Source organism: Macrosteles quadrilineatus, unplaced genomic scaffold, assembly GCF_028750875.1.
Source record: "Macrosteles quadrilineatus isolate MER2022 unplaced genomic scaffold, UCM_ALF_1.0 Scaffold_1__1_contigs__length_201487025, whole genome shotgun sequence".
NCBI classification, from domain to species: Eukaryota; Metazoa; Arthropoda; class Insecta; order Hemiptera; family Cicadellidae; genus Macrosteles; species Macrosteles quadrilineatus.
This window is the reverse complement of record NW_026542594.1, coordinates 123264852-123283051: the sequence shown is the minus strand read 5'-3', so window position 1 is coordinate 123283051 and position 18200 is coordinate 123264852. Positions and strand designations below refer to the sequence as shown.

The 18200-nt window shown below is 35.3% G+C and overlaps 1 protein-coding gene across 2 annotated transcripts in view; it reads right to left on the bottom strand.

The window, feature by feature from the left end:
* LOC128984266 (uncharacterized) overlaps positions 1-18200 on the bottom strand; it is an 89635-nt gene that overhangs the window by 44051 nt on the left and 27384 nt on the right. The window contains exons 2-5 of one of the 2 annotated variants that reach the window (XM_054403570.1): positions 11529-11609; positions 9953-11016; positions 8239-8352; positions 3217-3411 (exon numbers count right to left, since the gene is read on the bottom strand). In XM_054403570.1, coding sequence (XP_054259545.1) covers positions 3217-3411; positions 8239-8352; positions 9953-11016; positions 11529-11538 — 1383 coding nt within the window. In that variant the 5' untranslated portion in view covers positions 11539-11609. The remainder of the gene's footprint in view (positions 1-3216; positions 3412-8238; positions 8353-9952; positions 11017-11528; positions 11610-18200) is intronic. The other variant, XM_054403573.1, reaches the window with a different exon arrangement.

The window sequence follows — 18200 nt, the reverse complement described above, 5'->3', positions numbered from 1 at the left end:
TGGGCTGGAGTTGTCTACGGTCGAGGAAGCCAGGTCTGTAGGTGTAGGCTCTGGATTAGTTGAAGTTGTTGTTGTTGTTGTTGGGGGTTTATGAGACAAAGTGCAGTCATCTGGACAGAGGAGATGCTGTGGTCTTTCAACAAACGCAGCATGTGGAACTCCATTCCTCAATCTTTGCCTAGAGGTGTCATTGGAAGTCACAACTACTGAGGCTCCAGTGTTTCGGACAAAATTTAACAAATTTGACGCAAAATGTGCAGGTAGAATGCAATCTCGAATGCAGCCCAGGGGCAAGCAAATGAGTGTCTTCAAGTTGCGAGTTTTAAAATCCACAGCTAATTGTTGGAAGGCTGAACTATACGTTGTCTTATAGTGGGCAAAGTTGGTAGAATTAAGGAAATATATAGGTTTTGTCACAAGTCCATAGACAGGATGTCCATTCCCTGATTCTGGCATGTTAGGTTCCTGCTACAGTAGTCCGCTCTTGAGGGTTTCCCAAAATTTCCTTGAAGACTACGGCAACTCCCTCACTCATGTTTTTATTGTCTTCGAAATCTCCTGAGATGCAGTGGGCGAAGGCTACATTTTTGCTGTTGTTATATTGTTCTATAACAGAGCCCATATCTGCTACCTTTATTTTGACGGATTTGAAAGCATCTTTTGATGTTTTGGGGTTTGTGGTCGAGTTAGCTATTCTTCTAGGGAGGACTCTTTTTCCAAGCTTATTTAAGTGTTGTCCATGATTTGTAAAAAGGTTCCTTTTTAATATCACTAAAGTCAATTACATTTAAATTTTTTGACTGTCTTAAGTAGTAGTTTAGTTTGTAGATTTCTTTGTTGATTGGATTTTCCCAAGCTAGTTCATACCTATGGAATTGGTTAACATACAGGATGTTATTGTGGTTGTGAACTGTGGCAAATTCATTCATTTGTCTAAATAAGTTATAGGCAGGTCTTCTATCAAACTGAGTAATGTCACAAATATTATTAGCGCCCGCAATGACAACTACCAGTGGCGGTTCTAGGACCTTGTCAAGGGGGGGGGGGGCTACCGGGAGGTTTGGAGGGTGTGGAGCACCCCACAATAAAGCAGGGGGGTCCGGGAGGGAGGGAAAATTTGGATTTTTCAAAGCCGTCTGGTGACTTTCTAAAGCCATTTTTAACACCTTGAAGCGTGCTTAATTGTCCATAAACTCCCATTGCACCTGTTGTTTGTCATGAGCATATCCCCCTAAGAGTTGTTTGCTAACTTTCTAAAGCCGTTATTAATGTCTATATCTGTACAAAAACCTTCCATTTTTCACCCGTTATTTGTCTTTGTCAGTAGACATTAAAAAATCAAACTATGACGAATTTCATGAATTTCAAAACATAGGCAGACTGTAGATTAATAAAGTCATATCTCCTAAAAGCCGTTTGGTGACCTTATAAAGCCATTTCTAAGTCTAGAACTGTGCCCAATTGTTCTAAAACCTTTCATTGCACCTGTTATGTCACGAAAAGCAAGTAGGTAGACACGTTTTTTAACCTTACGTTTTTCTCCATTTCATAGATCTGTCACGGTATAGTATCAAATTCAGTAATAGCATTGACTATATGAACTTTAACACTAGCTTAGTCAATGGTAATAGGCTACTGGCTACTGGTGCTACCGCTGATTGCTGATTGATGCCTGTGTAAAGTTATGGCTAGCAGACAATTCGACAACTAACAATGGGACATCAGGAAATCAGCTGTTTCCCAGTCCTCGCTCGCGCGCTAGATGCTCCCGCCTTTGCCCTAGCCAATGAATACAAACCATTCATTGCCCTAGCCCCTAGCATGTCAACAGCAATCAGGCTGTAAAAATATGATCATGCGTACAACTTTCCATAGCGTAATTTTGTTTTATTTGTTGTGCTATATTGTCCACAAAGTTTATCTATGAGGAACTTAATAATGCTCCTGCCATCGCTTATTAAGTTTAATAAAAACTACATTGATGTATGTATAACATTGCGTGTTTTAAGGACGAAATGCACGTTTAAATTTATTTTATTTTTTAGGGTCCAAGGGGGGGGGGGCTTTAGCCCCTGTAGCCCCCCCCTTGGAACCGCCACTGACAACTACACAGTCGTCCTTGGTAAAATTCTGTGTCATATCCTTGATGTTTTTATGGACATAATCCACCGTTGCACCAGAATTTGCACACAGAAGTGTTTCTGTGGCTGGGGACAGCAAAGGACCCAAAAGATGGCCTAGATCCTTACCATGGCTATCTGCAAAAACATAAACTTTTTTCTTTGTTTTCAGTTTAGTATTCGCTAATTGTGACTCTAGTGTTTTCCTGTTATTACTTATATAATTTGACTTGTCTTTAACTTTATTCTTCAGAGTAGATTTTGGTGGGGTAATACTTTTTGTAGGATTAGTAGTAGGTGTCGCTGAAAAATGTTTTGTTTGTCCAGGTTGGTGAGAAGTTTTCACTGATTCATTTTGCTGCAAACTGTTGGATAACACTGAATAACTATTGTTTAATGTTATTTGTGGTATACTGTCCCTAGTTGCAGCCGGAGAAGTTATTTTAGGATTTTGGAAATGGTTGAATGGAATTTTTGGTTGAATGGAGTGATTAATAACAAAGGTATGTGGATAAAAGTTAACATTTTAAGAAACTTGATGCTAAAAAAATTAATGAATGAAACTAAATAGGCTACTACAATAGATGACGTACTTTCCAAACAGATTATTAATATTTTATAAATTATTTATATGGTACACATTGGGAAAAACTTGACAAAAATCTTACAAAATTTCAGTTTTGAACGTCCGTTATATTATTAACAAAGTAGTGAGGCCATATTTTAACGTCTAAAGACACTCTCACCAATCCAGTAAATACACTAAAATTATTTGAATTGTGATAGATAGGTACTTTAGTTGTCTCGGAGAAGGCCGTGTAAATTGGAAATTTTGGTGTTACAGACACAATGACACACAAACAGACAGACAAATAGAAATTTGAGATAAGACTCTTTTCAGATTTCTTAGGCTATAATATTAATATATAAAATAACCAAAAACTACATGATTCTACGCAATGTTAAGACAAAACTATAATTTTATTTATATAGAATTGTTAGAAATTAAAATTGTATTTCATACACATGCTGTCCACTCATCCTGTGTGATGGGTAAAAATTCAGAATGGATTTAAAGCTTATTCATGAGACAAACCTCTTGCAGAGACAACCAGGCTCCTCCCTGCTGCTCCACTGTCTGCCTGTTCAACAGTCTGCAGCCACAACACACCTCTGTCTCTCTCCAGCCGTGGTGGTACAAAGTGTCCATCTCTACTGCATAACAGGTTGACTGCAGCGACCTTTGCAACCATGTTGCAACTCGACTCATCTCTACATCTTTCCAAACCTCCTAAAAGTTGAAAAAATCTAATCTAAGTACTATTTTGTCTGTACTACAGTAGACTCCCTCTAGTTCGGCTTCGGTTGGATCGGCCGCCGGATGGTCCGGCCCGGTCTCAGGGGGACAAGTCATATCTTCGGCGAATGACCTTCGACAGGATTCAACTTGAATGTTTATTGAATGTTTAGTTTCCGGCCATAGAAGTAAACAATTCATGTCAGTTTAGTTTACGGGTGCTTCTATGGGTGAATTGTCGCATATTACCTATGTAAAACTATGTTACATATAACCTCAAAAATACCAAGAACATTTTATAAATAATTTTTCTTCGGTCTAATATGTTGAAATGCAGTGTATATTTAAATATTTCGGACCACTTTTTTTATGCAGTAGGTTCCCCCATTATTGTTTTTGAAACACCACGGTTTATTTCACAACAATAAATAAAAAAAAACAAAGAAATAGCCATCGTTAGCTTCAAAGGTCAAGCTATTCGCTTGCACAGACAATCATCTGCTCACACAACTGATGTCTGCTGTGCGCTTGCTTGCTATCTCACAACAGTTTGTGATTGGGTAATTAGTAACCATGGCAACTTGTTGAATGTGTGGATGAAGAGAAACCAAAGAGGCAAAGAAAGAATAGAAGAACAAAGAAGAAAGAATAAGCGGTGTTTTACGTCATCCATTGTTATCTTTATCCTATTTTACGACTGTCCTTATTATCTTTAAGACTAAGTACTATGATTTTATGCTGTTTTATGAATTGTCTAATGTTTTTATCGACATTCTTATATTCTGAAACAAAATGTAGTAGTAGCCTATGCTGACTACGGTAGCTTGCAGTACTAGACTTTCTATTGTTCTGTTCTTTACGTGATTTATAGCTGTATGTACAGTGTTGTGTAATTTTTGTTTTGATTGAGTAAGCGTGATTTTAAACGTTTCAGTTTTTATTACTGAACCAAAGTTGTTGACTTACCATATCTTGATTGCACAATACTATTATTTGTATTTTTATTATGTAAAATGCACTACATCCGGTTAGTCCGGCCGTTTTGTAGTTCGGCCAGTGGTCCGGTCCCGAGGTGGCCGAACTAGAGGGAGTCTACTGTAATAATAATATATTAAGTTTTTTGTCAAGGTTTTTTAATTTATTGGATGAAACCTGAAATATCCTATATCAAGCATTGAACTGGGCCTGAGAATAGGAGAAATATCTCAATATTTATTGAATGCAAAACTGAAAACAACACATAAATTGTTTTGATTGAATACACTCGAGCTTATTTGACTATAGCGAAGAGACCAACGATCACATAAGACCAATAGATGGAGCAAGCCTATTTAACTAACATTAAAGCAGGTGAAGCCAGGTCCGCCATCTTGTTGTAGGTTATAAGCGCTAGATGTCGATGAAAACGGCACCAAAACTCAATGTTCCGCTTCAAAATAACTCGATATTTAGCCTACTTAGACTTAAGTTATATGGTTGAAACTTCGTATGAATGAAGTCAATAAGTCTATGACACTATTGGTTTTAATTAAAAGCTTAAAAGTTAGTATTTTCTATTTTAAATCTTCAAATAAAGTCGGTACTTTTAAATTAGTTTTAAAATATGAAATATGACATGAAAAAGTTTGTCGGCTGCTACATTTTTTATTTTTTGGTCAGGTAAGTTACAAAACGGTGGATTTTGTAGCTAAAGAGTAGTATTTTTTGGATCATATTTTTTTAAATTATTAGCTGGTGTAGTTTGGTTGTAATTTAAATTGTAATATAAGGGCTACCAGCCGCGCCACGAGGCGTCATGCAGACAGATTCTGCCTACAACCTCACTTGTAATACAATTTAGATACTCAAGTTTGGAGTTATACAGAAAAGTTACTAAAATAATTGGAAAAACACGGAGGGCATATAAATGTTCTTCGTTTTATTTTTTGTATTCATCTAAAAATTTATATTTTTTAGCTCTTTTACAAAAATTAATATGCCAGTCAGAATATAAAGGAGAGTTGTATAAAGAGTTTCAGAAACTATCTTGTGACTTTGAAAATTCGTACATTGTAAACCAAACGCCAGAACTTTATCAAACTTTAATACGATATAGATACATATATTATAAATTAATTTGTAGCTTTCCAGAATTTTTCTTTCACCCAAAAAGTTTTTGTTGTTAATTATGTTAACTAACTTATTTTAAGAAACGGTAAACGCTAGAAAACAAATTAAAAGCGTATTTTGAAGGTCATTGTGTTAGTAATAGAAATGTTTATAATACAAAAAGGCATATTGTCACGGATATCATTGATATAAACTAACATTTAATTAGTTGCGCCCGCTATTAGGGCTCATCACAGCCGGCAGCCGCCATCTTGTTGTAGATTAGTTAAAAATACTGGCTTCACGTCGCGGCCAACATGCTCCATCTATTATTCTATTGGTCTTATGTGATCGTTGGAAGAGGCTATTACAGTCTAACCTTGATATAACGAACCTCGATTTAACGAATTCCTTGATATAACGAATTTTTTTTAATCCCCTAGAACTCTCCATAAGACACAATGTATATTTTACCTCTACATAACAAACAAACTGTAACAACGACCTTGATTTAACGAATTTTTCACGGTCCCGGCTAAAATAAGACACCTCAATATAACGAATATATCATTGTCAGAACCTCTACATAGCGAATTTAACCTCTACTTAACAAATTGTCTACGTTTCTCCCTCGATACAACGAACCCCCCCCCCCCCTTACCATTATTGTTTTTGAAAAATCAGTTTCTTTATCAAATGAAATGGAAAGGTGACGTCAATGATTGCGCTAACATTCGTCTGCTCCGTTTTACACATCCCTGTCTGCTATCGTCGCTGCGCGCTTTGTTACAGCTGAGAACTGATTTCATTCACTGAGGACTGATGACGGCGTCATTTTTAGTAAAATGTGATTGGGTGATAAGTAAATATGGTGAATTGTAAAATTTTTGGATGAAGAGAAACCTAAGAAAGAAAAAAGAATAGAAGAACAAAGCTAACAGAAAGAATAGCAACATTGTTATCTTAACATTCCTTTTACAAGTGTTTTTATTATATTTAAGTTGGCTATAATTATAGACTTTTATAACGACTTATCTAATATTTTTATTATTTTAAATACGATTTTTTTAAACTAAGGCAACATCAATGCTACAGTTGATGATTATTACAGTACTGACATTCCTCTGTTGTGATTTAAATCAGTACTGTATTGTAAGTAGCCTACCGGCATATCACGAGCAGTAGCTTACAAAACTCTTACTGTTTTGTTTTGTTCTTTGTGGTTTATTGCTATGCTATACAATAATGCTATACAATTTGGCTAGGTTTTAGGTGGGTTAGAGTAAGCTGCGATTTTAAACTTACAGTTTGTAACCTGTACCAAGGTCAATGGCTAGAAATGTCATTATTGCGCAATATTAAAGATCCCTTCCCTTTATTACCCCGGACAATCGACGTTCTACTTTACAATGTAAACACTGTACACTGTAAAGTATTGTAGCCTATGCTACTTTAATTTTGTTTTAATAAGGTCCAATCCTGACCTATATTGACTGATCCTGGTTCTGAACCTTGACTTAGCGAAATTCCTGCAAACCTAACCTCAATATTTAACGAACCTCGTTTTAACAAAATCCTTGATATAACAAATATTCAGTTCGGTCCCTTCAGATTCGTTATACCGAGGTTGGACTGTACCATAGACTAAGCAACATAAGTAGACTTCTAAACCATTGTAAATTTTGAAGCTTGTTTTTCGAGTCCAGCATTGACACTGATCGCTAGTGTAGACAAAAATTTTTTCTGTTATTTTAGGGTTATTTTTATGGTTTGTGCTCTGCTGTTTGGTTATAACTAGGAGACCAGTAATTTTTTATGATTAGATTGTTTTACTTGGTTTAACGAGGTTATAAATTACTGAAATAACAAGAAAAAAATTGTAAACAAAACACAACCTCTACAGTGCGATGTACAGAACAATAAAATTGGCTTCAGCTGGAAGGATGGCATTCCTACTAATATGTTTTATCTATGCACAGAAAGACAGAAGATTTGATTGTTGTTGTTGTTGCTGTTGGTGTTGATTGTTGTTGTTGTGAAAATTCAAAAATTGTTTTGTAGGTGGCACAGAAAGACCTTAGACCCGGAACCAATTTACTTTTTAATTTCATTTTAGGCCAAAACCACTATTTGTTTAAATTTATATAAATAAATGTGAAGGTGTATCCACAAACTTGATAACTCGAGTAATTTTGGTTCGACTTTGGTGAAATTTGGCATGAAAGTGTATAGAGATGGATAAACTTTATAAGTTAGCAAACCAGCAAGATAGGGTAATAGGAACGAGAGGCAAGGTTTGGAAATTGTTGAAAAATGGTTTTTCAACCTTAAATCATGGATATGCCCAATTTTCATTACTAACATTGCGTGGAGCTTAAATAACAAACAATTTTCGATATTGAAGCATTGTTGTACAATTAAATTTTAACGAGAAAATTCAAACATTTGTTATTATAATTAGTGTTTGGATGTGGAAGAATTCATTTAATTGATTTCATGCTAGCTTTTAACATTTTACAAAAAAAACTTATTTAGTTCCCCTAAGCAGCAAACCTAACTACTGGTTAACCTAATATCATTTAGTCAGGATATAAAATCTACATAAATGTTTAAGGAAATATTTTAGTGAAAATCCAATCAGGCAACAGAAAATTTGTTTAGTCTGTTTTTTTTCTGCAGCGGGGGCATTTCTTACATTGGACCATTTCTACTGTTGGGAACAAATAAAAATACCTTTATATGATGAATCTGTCCAATAAGCCAAATTTCCAAACATCCACCACCAAGGATTAGAAGGGGTTGAGCAGCTACAGATCTCAAGGCGGCAAATGCTTGTGATATCAAAATCTAAAACAGTATACAAGGTAGTCAAATTACCTACTCTTTATTACTGAGCTGAAAAAGGCGAGGAGTGCAGTGCCTAATACCAGGTAAACATTAGGTGGTGCATTAGTCAACACAAATTATATTGTATTAGCTCAATAAATAGTATTGATTTTAATAACTTGGATTCAGTTTTACTGGGTTTGTAGAGTAACCTGGGTGGAGGGTATGTAGTGCACAAATATTGTGTCGACAAATTTAAAAGAAAGAAATTTCATAAATTTGTGTAGTTTTTCATATTTGCTTTTACGTTTTAAACCTCAATCACTTACCAACTTCAGTTAAATGTGTTCAGTGTATTTTAGTCTTAATAGCAGTTTCGGGGCTACAATAATGGACTTTATTTTATCATGACCACGTTTACATTTTTTTTATTTGTGAGTACAACCGGGACAACTAAACCGCAAGTGGTTGGCCTTCTCTTTTTTTAAAGAGAAAATATTAGACATTTTTTTAAATTCCTTAAATAATTGCCAGGGCAGGAAAACCGCTAGGAGTGCCATGTAGTTAAGGCGAATACCGCTGCAGGCGAGGAGCTGTATGCTACCATTAGACACTGCAGCGGTGTGCGCCAAAACTACCCGGCACTCCTAGCGGTGGACGCCGGAACATATGCTAACCGCAGCTCTGCTGTCGGTCTATATTTATTATATTTGTCTATGGTACCAGGGATCAAACATATTGTAATTTTAATTTGATAAGTAAAGTAAAAGTAATACAGTAAAACCTAAATAATTCGGCCCTCGATATTTCAAACCCTCATTCAGTAATCCACCTCAATCCTATCCTACTAACAAAATTATAGCCAGGAGATATAGTATGGGTGTAATTTTATATTAGATTTACTAAGAAGTAGTCCAATTTTATACTTCAATATAAGATTACATACAATAGATTAATTCCTATATACCTGATATCCGATTATTATATAGTAGGGTAACGCCAAAATGCTCTTCTTACTCGCAATAGGCTACAAATTGGGGACAAAACACAGAACTCACATACATGCATTCACCATCTGCTCATAAGAAAGATAAATGCTCTTTGACTTAAATTGATGCATGTTGGTATTTCCGTAACTATTTATTGTTTAGTTATTATTTTTGTTACATCATTATCAGTCATTGCTATTCAAGCCCAGTACATAGCACAGCTTTAATGAGTTGCTGTTAACTTTTTGGATTAACATTTGTTGTTTCAAAACTACTAATAGTACCTAACTTTTCACTCATTACCATGAAGGTCTCTCGAAGGTCCGGCTGTTTCCTATATCCTGCCTAGGGGCTGTCTATTTAGGTCGGATTATTGAGGTTCTACTGAAGCCCCAACTCTAAAGCAAGAGTAATGAACACTTTTTTTTAAGTAAGACTCAAAAGCAATAGAAACAACAAAAAAAAGTTAAAAGTAAAAAATATTGTATATTTTGATTTGAGTTGCACAGAAACCATATCTGTTGTTCGAGTATTTGCATCAAAATGAGTTTTCCAAAGTTGCATCTGCAAGATACACAAATTACCAACTTTAGCTATTAAACTTAATCAACAAAATGCAATACAAAACAAACCTTGATATTTTCCTGCCCCAGCAAAGAAGAGGTTTGGATAAGAAGAGTTGCAATACATATATTCTTGTTGTGAAGAACTAGATAATCTTGTTCAAAAAATCTCAGCAGTTCAACTGATGTCAGGTGTCCAAAAAAATTTTCAAATTCAGACCCTACAATGTCGAGTTGAGATAAAGGGAATGCATGGGTCAAGCGAATCAACTGTTTTGTGAAATCAGACCCCATTCTCTCCAAAAATATTATATTTTTTCTTCTGAGGAATACCTTAACTTCAGGTGATATAACTTGCTGACAAGCTATGACCTTCACACCTAACTGAACAGACAAATCTAAAACATCCAGCAAACTGGTACAAGTGGTGAAAGAGTCTGCATTATATTCCAGTTTTACAACAAACACAAGAACTTTGATATTTGACATTACCTTACTTGCGATTTCAATGTGATGACTTTCAGTGACTGTATACAAGAGTCCTTTACAGCTCATAAATGCGTTCAATCCACTTTCAACTTTTAGATGTATTTTGTTAACTACATTGGTTTCTTCATCAACACAGTTTATAAATACTCTGATTACTTCCATACAAAGTCCGTCAACTTCCATTCCTGAGAGAAAAGTACCGCATTTGGACACAATGACTGTTCGCACTACAGGTATTAAATTTGTAACCGAATCAAAACACAACGATTTACACACATACTCTGAAATAAGAAGTTTCTTTATTTGTTGAAATATAACCTCCATCGCCTCCTGTTCAGTTTTTCTCTTGGTGGAATCCTCACTCAGTAACTGATGCTCTAGCAGGTGACACAGCAGGACTGCGCAGTAAAGCCCGTGGTCAATGTGTCCAGCTGCTATGTTGTTAATGTATTTACAGATGGGACTGGACAGTTCCAGACGAGAGGTTAGGGTTTTACATGTGCAAGCAATATCAGTGTAGCCCCCACTGGTCACTATTGCCTTACATGAGCCTGAGGGCCCCATTGTTGATTGTAGAACTTTCCTGTACTCTCTAAGACAACGGACATGTTGTTCTGAGTCTACAGGTACCATTACTATGTCACCTGTAAAGAAGATTGTCACCACTCAATAAATAGGTACTTTAAATATTTCCACTACCTTCTTGGCCAATCTATTTTTTGTATTTAAAACCCAAAAACTTTTTATTAAGAGTGTTTGCAAAAAACCTTTGAAATGTGTAGTTAAATTTCCAAACCTCAAAACTTATGTTTATTACCTATTGTACACTCAAATTTCATTTCAAAAAATTATTTCTGGCAGAAGTCAGTTTAATAAAGTAAAACTTGAAGAACGTATGATTTTCTAGAAAATGTATTCTTAGTGAACTGTCAATGGGTATAAAAATAAACATAACATTTTGATAAAACTTTATTAATACAATTAAATACAAGTCATATAACAAGAACAATAAAACGTTTAAAATTATAAATGAAATAGTTTATTGTTTGTTGAAGAGACATAACGATTTACATGTTTTTATTTACATTTTATAATTTCTTGAAATGTAGTCTTATTTTCCTAAGAACATTTAAGTCCAAAAAAATTCAATACAAACCTTTGACCATGACTATTTTAAACAATTTTCAATTCAGTTGCGAAATTTCTCAAGGATTTTCTGTTCAAGACTATTGTACATCTGTAAATAAAAAAACACCTGATTAGTAAAATTAGGTAACATTTTATTCTACTGCAGGGTTAAAGAAAGGTTAAAGTAAAAAATATAAATACAGTAGACTCTCTCTTATCCGGATTCCTCGGGACTGAGGCCAGTCTGGATTAACGGTTTTTTCGGTTAAACCGACGTCCCCAAAAACTTGTTAAAAAGGACCGTTTACTGTTATATTCGACTTAAATTTAGGAGAGCATTGTATTTAGACACGTGATCACTGGGCTCAAATCTTTCCCACGAGAACAGTCGTTTCAGTACCGCCTACTTCCTGCCGATCTAGTCCGGTTAAACCAGTGTGCTGATAAAAATTGTCCGGTTAAAGAGATGTCATTTCCGCCGAGTGTAGTCCGGTTAAACCCATGTCCAGTTAAAAGGTGTCCGGATAAGAGGGAGTCTACTGTATACAAATTTTATATCTATATAATTAATACGCAAACACGAAGTTTGTCGGTTGAACTCCTCCGCCATTTTTAAACCGATTTGATCCATTGACATCTCATTGGAAAGAGCGTGTCACGTAGATTTGCAAACTGGCCTTACATTTTTGAAAAAGTCCCTTGACTCTGCCCCAGTGGCTATGAAAGTTCCCATGTCATCTTTATGAAGAACATAATTGCTTACATTTTGATCAGCTGTATAGTTTAATTGCTGTTATTTATTTTACCTACGGATCGTTTTTTAAAGTAGCCGTTTCAGTACAGTTCTTAGAATTGAAAAGTATCTCATAACAGCATTGTTTACTTTCATAACAGCATAGTTTTACTCATAACGACACAAGTAACGGACCAATGAGGTTTAAGGATTGAGAGAGGAGAAGTAAAATTGTAATGATTCGAAATTAAACTAATCAGCTGTTCAGGCCAATTTAATTGTCGAGTGGTGCAATATTAGTGTTTGATGCAATGTTTCATTCCATCACTGTCAGAGGCAATGAGAGGTTATAAACGAAAACATAACCTCTCTTAGAAGTTGTGAATAGTGATTTTCAGTAATTAAAACACTGTCATAGGTAAAGTAGTGTACGCAACTCGCGTAAATAGTGTTAATAACACTCGTAGAAGTTTTTAAGGCACTTAAATTTTCTACTCGTGTCGTTAACACTATCTTTACGCAATCGTTGCGTAAACTACTATTTCAATTCAACAAAACGCATTGGATTTTGTTGAAATTGAATATTTACTACTTCAATTTACAATGTAAAAAATCGAGGAAGCCTGGGCAGTTTGATACATTTTACCTCCTATATAATGAAGAACACCTACAATATGAAGATGTTCACAAACAATGAACAAGCCGAAGTGTTACTTAACTATTTTGTAGGAAACACGGACTTAACTTTATGATGATTGGCAAAGGAAAACACTCTAAGGCTGAATTAAACTGGTACAGCAAGGACATTAAATATATGTTTTCATAAAAGTCATGTGCTTTTAAAATAATATGACTACATCCAAGAAACCTTAATAAAACTTTCATTGAAGGATTTGCATTATTCACATTTCAGGGAAACAAAAAACCATCTGAACAACATTAGGCTTTTCAATTCTGGATTTATTCAGGTAAATATAACAGTAACTAGCCAAATTAATGCCAACTAAAGCAAATACAATTGTGATAGAGACGTTATGCAGAAAATCAGGCAGTTCTTAAGTAATGTAAATAAAATGTTATCGCTATAAAAAAATGACTGAAATTTGTACTCGCGACAACGGGTAGTACAGCAGACTACATTATCATTGACGAAGATCAACATGGACAACCTAATGCGGCTATAAGTGGGACACATTTGTAGAATACACAAAAAAACCAAATCAGCTTTTGAAAAATAATCAAATATGTATTTACAAGAAATGTTGATTATATGGAACTGTTAGGTACGTAATCTATGAGTTGAGTCAATAGACAATAGACAATAAACAAATAGACAAATTCTTTATTCCTTCAACACTATATACACATAATGTAATAGACATCGTCAAACTTAACAAGCAATAACAAGGCAACAAATTTTGTTATGTCAAAAGACACATCTACTGTAATACATAAATAAATGTCACAAAAATACAATATCTAATCTGTCTACAATAAGGTTATCTTAACTATGCAACAAAAACTCACATTTCATAAATTCATCTATGTCATAAAAAGGATTTTTTAGTGTAGAAACATACAGACAGCGTAGCGTAGCGCAACGTAGCGCAGCGCAGCGTAGCGTAGCGCAACATAGGTTGTAGACGGTCTTAATAGTGTACCCGGTACATCAGTATAGAAGATGGCTCTGTCGAAGACGGCTCGTATCAGTTTTGTCAAAAATACCTTAAGGTGGCAGTTTTTGATCAGTAGGAGAAGTGTCGGGGTGCATGAAGTGGGGTAGCGGATTTTTATCCCCCTGGAATTTTAGCCCCTGGGCAAACGTGACGTCACAAACCAGGGGGTAAAATTCCGGCCGCGAACTTTTGAGTTTCGCGACATCAGCTCGATGGATTAAACGCGGAATTAAACATATATTTTCACGGTTGTGAATTTAATCAGAACACATCAAATTATAAAAACCTAGAGTGTACGGCCCGTCTTTTTACCCCCCGGAACTTTACCCCCGGAATTTTACCCCCCGGAATTTTATCCCTGGAATTTTACCCCCTGGCTAGATATAAAAATTAGTGAGAATGATTAATTATCTTCATTCTGTTTTAATTTAATAGTAAACATTTTATTATTAAGTAGCCTATCTTAATTTATTTGTGACATTAACTAATTGAACATGTTTTTAATTTTAATTTTGAGATTCAAGTATTAGGATTCGATCTTTGAAGCCAAATTTTGGTTAATATGATGTATATACAATCCACTGAATGAGATTACAAAATAAATAAATAAAGACAGGCCACTAAATAATGAAATGTTTACAATTAATTAAAAACAGAAATAAGAAAACCAATCATTCAATTTATAAAATCGGCCAGGGGGTAAAATTCCGGGGGGTAAAAATCCGGGGGTAAAATTCCGGGGGGTAAAATTCCGGAGGGTAAAAATCCGGCCCGTACATTTCAGTTGTCTAAACACTAGTTATATGGACAGGGGGTAAAATTCCGGTTTTTATCGCTAATTGAATTAATCACGCTCTGACTATTTTCATTAGACTTCGAAATCCGCGGGGGTAAAATTCCGGCCGCGAACAAACTTTTGGCCCCTCAGGTTACTACGTCATAGTGACGTCAGCTTTGCCCAGGGGGTAAAATTCCAGGGGGATAAAATTCCGGCGACCCCATGAAGTGTGTAAAGGCAGGAACAGGCATGGTGAATACATCTTATTTCCAATCCTTAAAAAACACGAGTCTCGGTTTAAGAATTATGCAAGAATGTCGACTACAACGTTCGATTACATATTTAGTTTGGTGAAGGATGATTGAGAGAAGCTGACAACTAATTGAAGGGGACCAATTGGTGCAGAAAAGAGACTAGAATTGACTCTTAAGCGTGTCTGCAGTCGAATGCGCTCCGATACGCTCTGAGAAAAACAAAATAGTTTGTTCCTCAGTCGTACGCTGCGCTGCGCTGCGCTACGCTACGCCGAAATACGCTACTTGTATGTGATACCTCATTTCAATGCACGGTTTTGATTTAAAACATGCGCTGCGTGCGCTACGCTGTCTGTATGTTTTTACACTTACTAGCCAGGAATACAATACTTTTGCAAATTTTCTTTCTGATAAATTCAGCCAGGCTTTTGGTAACTTGTTAAAGAACTTAAGACCTAAATAACATAAGCATCTAGACTGCCAGTGCAACTCCTAGGATCGGTAGGATCGTGGATCAGATCGAAAAACCCCCCACCACCGCTCAGTGCCGATGGCGTGACGTCAACCATTACTGCAACGATACGGAACTGAGTCATGAGCCTTTGTGGTGTAGTGGATAGCGTGTCGGGCTGATAATCTGAAGGTGCCGAGTTCGAAACCCACCGGGAGCACTAACTTTTTGTCAACAATTTTTTTTCATATCAGCAAGTTTGGTTGGTTTGGTTAGGTTATGACAGTTTAATTTTATAATTAAAAGATTGTAAAATTAAATTTGAGACATTTATAATTTTATTTTTAGAACAGAGCTATTTTTCGATTAGTAAACCTTCATTCGAGTTTATCATTATCAGCAAGTTTGGTTAGTTTGGTTAGGTTATGATAGTTTAATTATATTTAATTCAAATTTAATCTACAAATTATACGTTTTGACAGCGACAGTGATACAGATAACAATTTTCCGCGAACAGTATGCTGATGCGCCGGTATGATTCCGAAGCGTACGACATGGTGGTGGGGGGTGATCTACTGATCTGATCCACGATTGTCCGATCAGTCCGATCCTCGGACTTGCACTGGCAGTCTAGACGCTAGTCTAAATAACTAATTTCCATTTGCCTGATTTGATTTTCAATTAAATCTATTCAAATAACATTAGGTTTAACGAGTACCTAGGTTTGCTGCCTACAGGGTAATAAAGTGTGGTTTTTAGTAAAATATTAATAGCTTAGTATAAAATAAATAGATTGGCCAAGTTTGATCCAAATGTATGCATAAACAAGCAAACTACAAAAGTTTACTTATTCTCCATAAGAATAACATGGGAATTTTAAATTTATAATTTTCTCCGTAACCAATAACCATACAAAAACACTTCAATATACTGAATTATTTGTTTTTTTAAGCTCTTCAAAATGGTCTAGAAGAAATTTGGGAAATTTTATGTTTTGAGGGTCAAAAATGAGAAAAACCAATTTTTACCCCATAAATCCCCCCATAAAACCCCGTTCCCATGGTCCGATCATGCTGGTTCGCGAACTCGTTCGAATAAACGTAGGTTTACACGTTTGTACCAAATTTCATCGAAATCGGATCATTTTTGCTCGAGTTATCGTGCTGACGGACATATATATATAATGTATATGAATTTGAACGGATGGTGTTTTTGGCTTCTAGGAACATCAAAATTAAAAAGTAAATCGGTCCCGGGACTAAGTCATACCATGAGACCTACGGTAATAGCTTATTCCCTATAGGCAAATTCGCTAAAATGCTACCAACCCAGTGGGCCACGGTCCGTAATATAGGCCACTGCAAATAATTTGTCAAAGATAGGTACCGGTACCATTCTAGGCGAGGTTTCTGTGTTCGGATGTTATTAGACACGATAAGAGCTCAATGAACTTCTTCTACAGATAATTAATCTGTTGGGTAAATATATAAGCCGAATTATAAATGCGAGTTTGGGCATTTTGTAACTGTATAGGTAAGTTACATAGTATTTTTAGGCTGCTGCTCAGTCCACTTAAGAATATATTTTTTAACCGACTTCCCCACTACCAACAAAAGGAGGAGGTTCTCAATTTGTTTGTGGCGATGTTTTTTTTTTTTCTATGTATGTTCACCAATTTCTCTGTGATTCTTTTACCGATCAGTGTGGTTCCACCACCAAAATAACCAGGAGAGTTTCTATTTGGTACCTTATATATTAAGTTTAAGTATAATATTTGTTTCGGTGAAAAATTCTGAAAACCTTAAATACTCAACATTTATTTTGTTTACATTTGTGCAGATTGTTTACATTTGTGCAGAGAAGGCAATAAATAATAATAACATTCCCACAGCTGTTAGTTGAAACCATTTAAATGAAGCTACAGACAATTCTTCATGAAACAGTTGCTTCATATTGATCAATAAACTATTTCTTGCCATGGAGCCTAAATGAATTACATTGAGAAAAATGCATTTTGTTTTGGTTACTATAAAAAATGTATTTTAACGTTTGACCTGATTTGTGTATACAGTAATTCTGTTTTTAGTATTGAATATTCTGACTTACAAAAACATATATGTTTCAGTGAATAGCTGTATGATATTGACAAATAAAGGTGTATTGTGAAAACCAAAGCATTCGTAAAACAGGTCTAAATATAAATTAAATGCAATTATTCCTTACACGACCTAAGACGTGTGACAGTGCATAATCGTCAATTGTCTTAAAAGTGTTAAATATTTTAATTACTAAACATGCATTTGCAGATGTGGAATGTTTATTGATATTCTCTACCCAGTTACTATATCATATCAATACTATTATGCCTGCTTCGGAAAGTCCTAGAGGAAGATGATTTGCAATTTCAACTAGGCTATATCTTGAGCAAACAAAACCCCCTACATGACTTGCACCACTTTTAGCTGAACCAATCTTTCATATAATATTTTCCAAAGGTACTATACGTGTTAACGACCAATTTTCCACTTTTGAGAGGTTTTTTAGTGCTGGTAGCTGAGGAATAACTTTCATATTGTTCCAAAAGGCTTGAGACGTTCAGTCACTAAAAATCATGAAATAATTTATTTTTGTAAAAAAATACAACCGACTTCAAACGCTCTAAAAAGAATGAAATAATTTCAATAAAGTAAACTTTTGTATTAGGCAAGCTCACGTATTTCAAGTCGGCGCGGCTCAAACTGCAAATATGATTGAAATTAAATACTGTGTGTGTATTTTGAAAATCAATAAATTGTAGCTGGATAACTT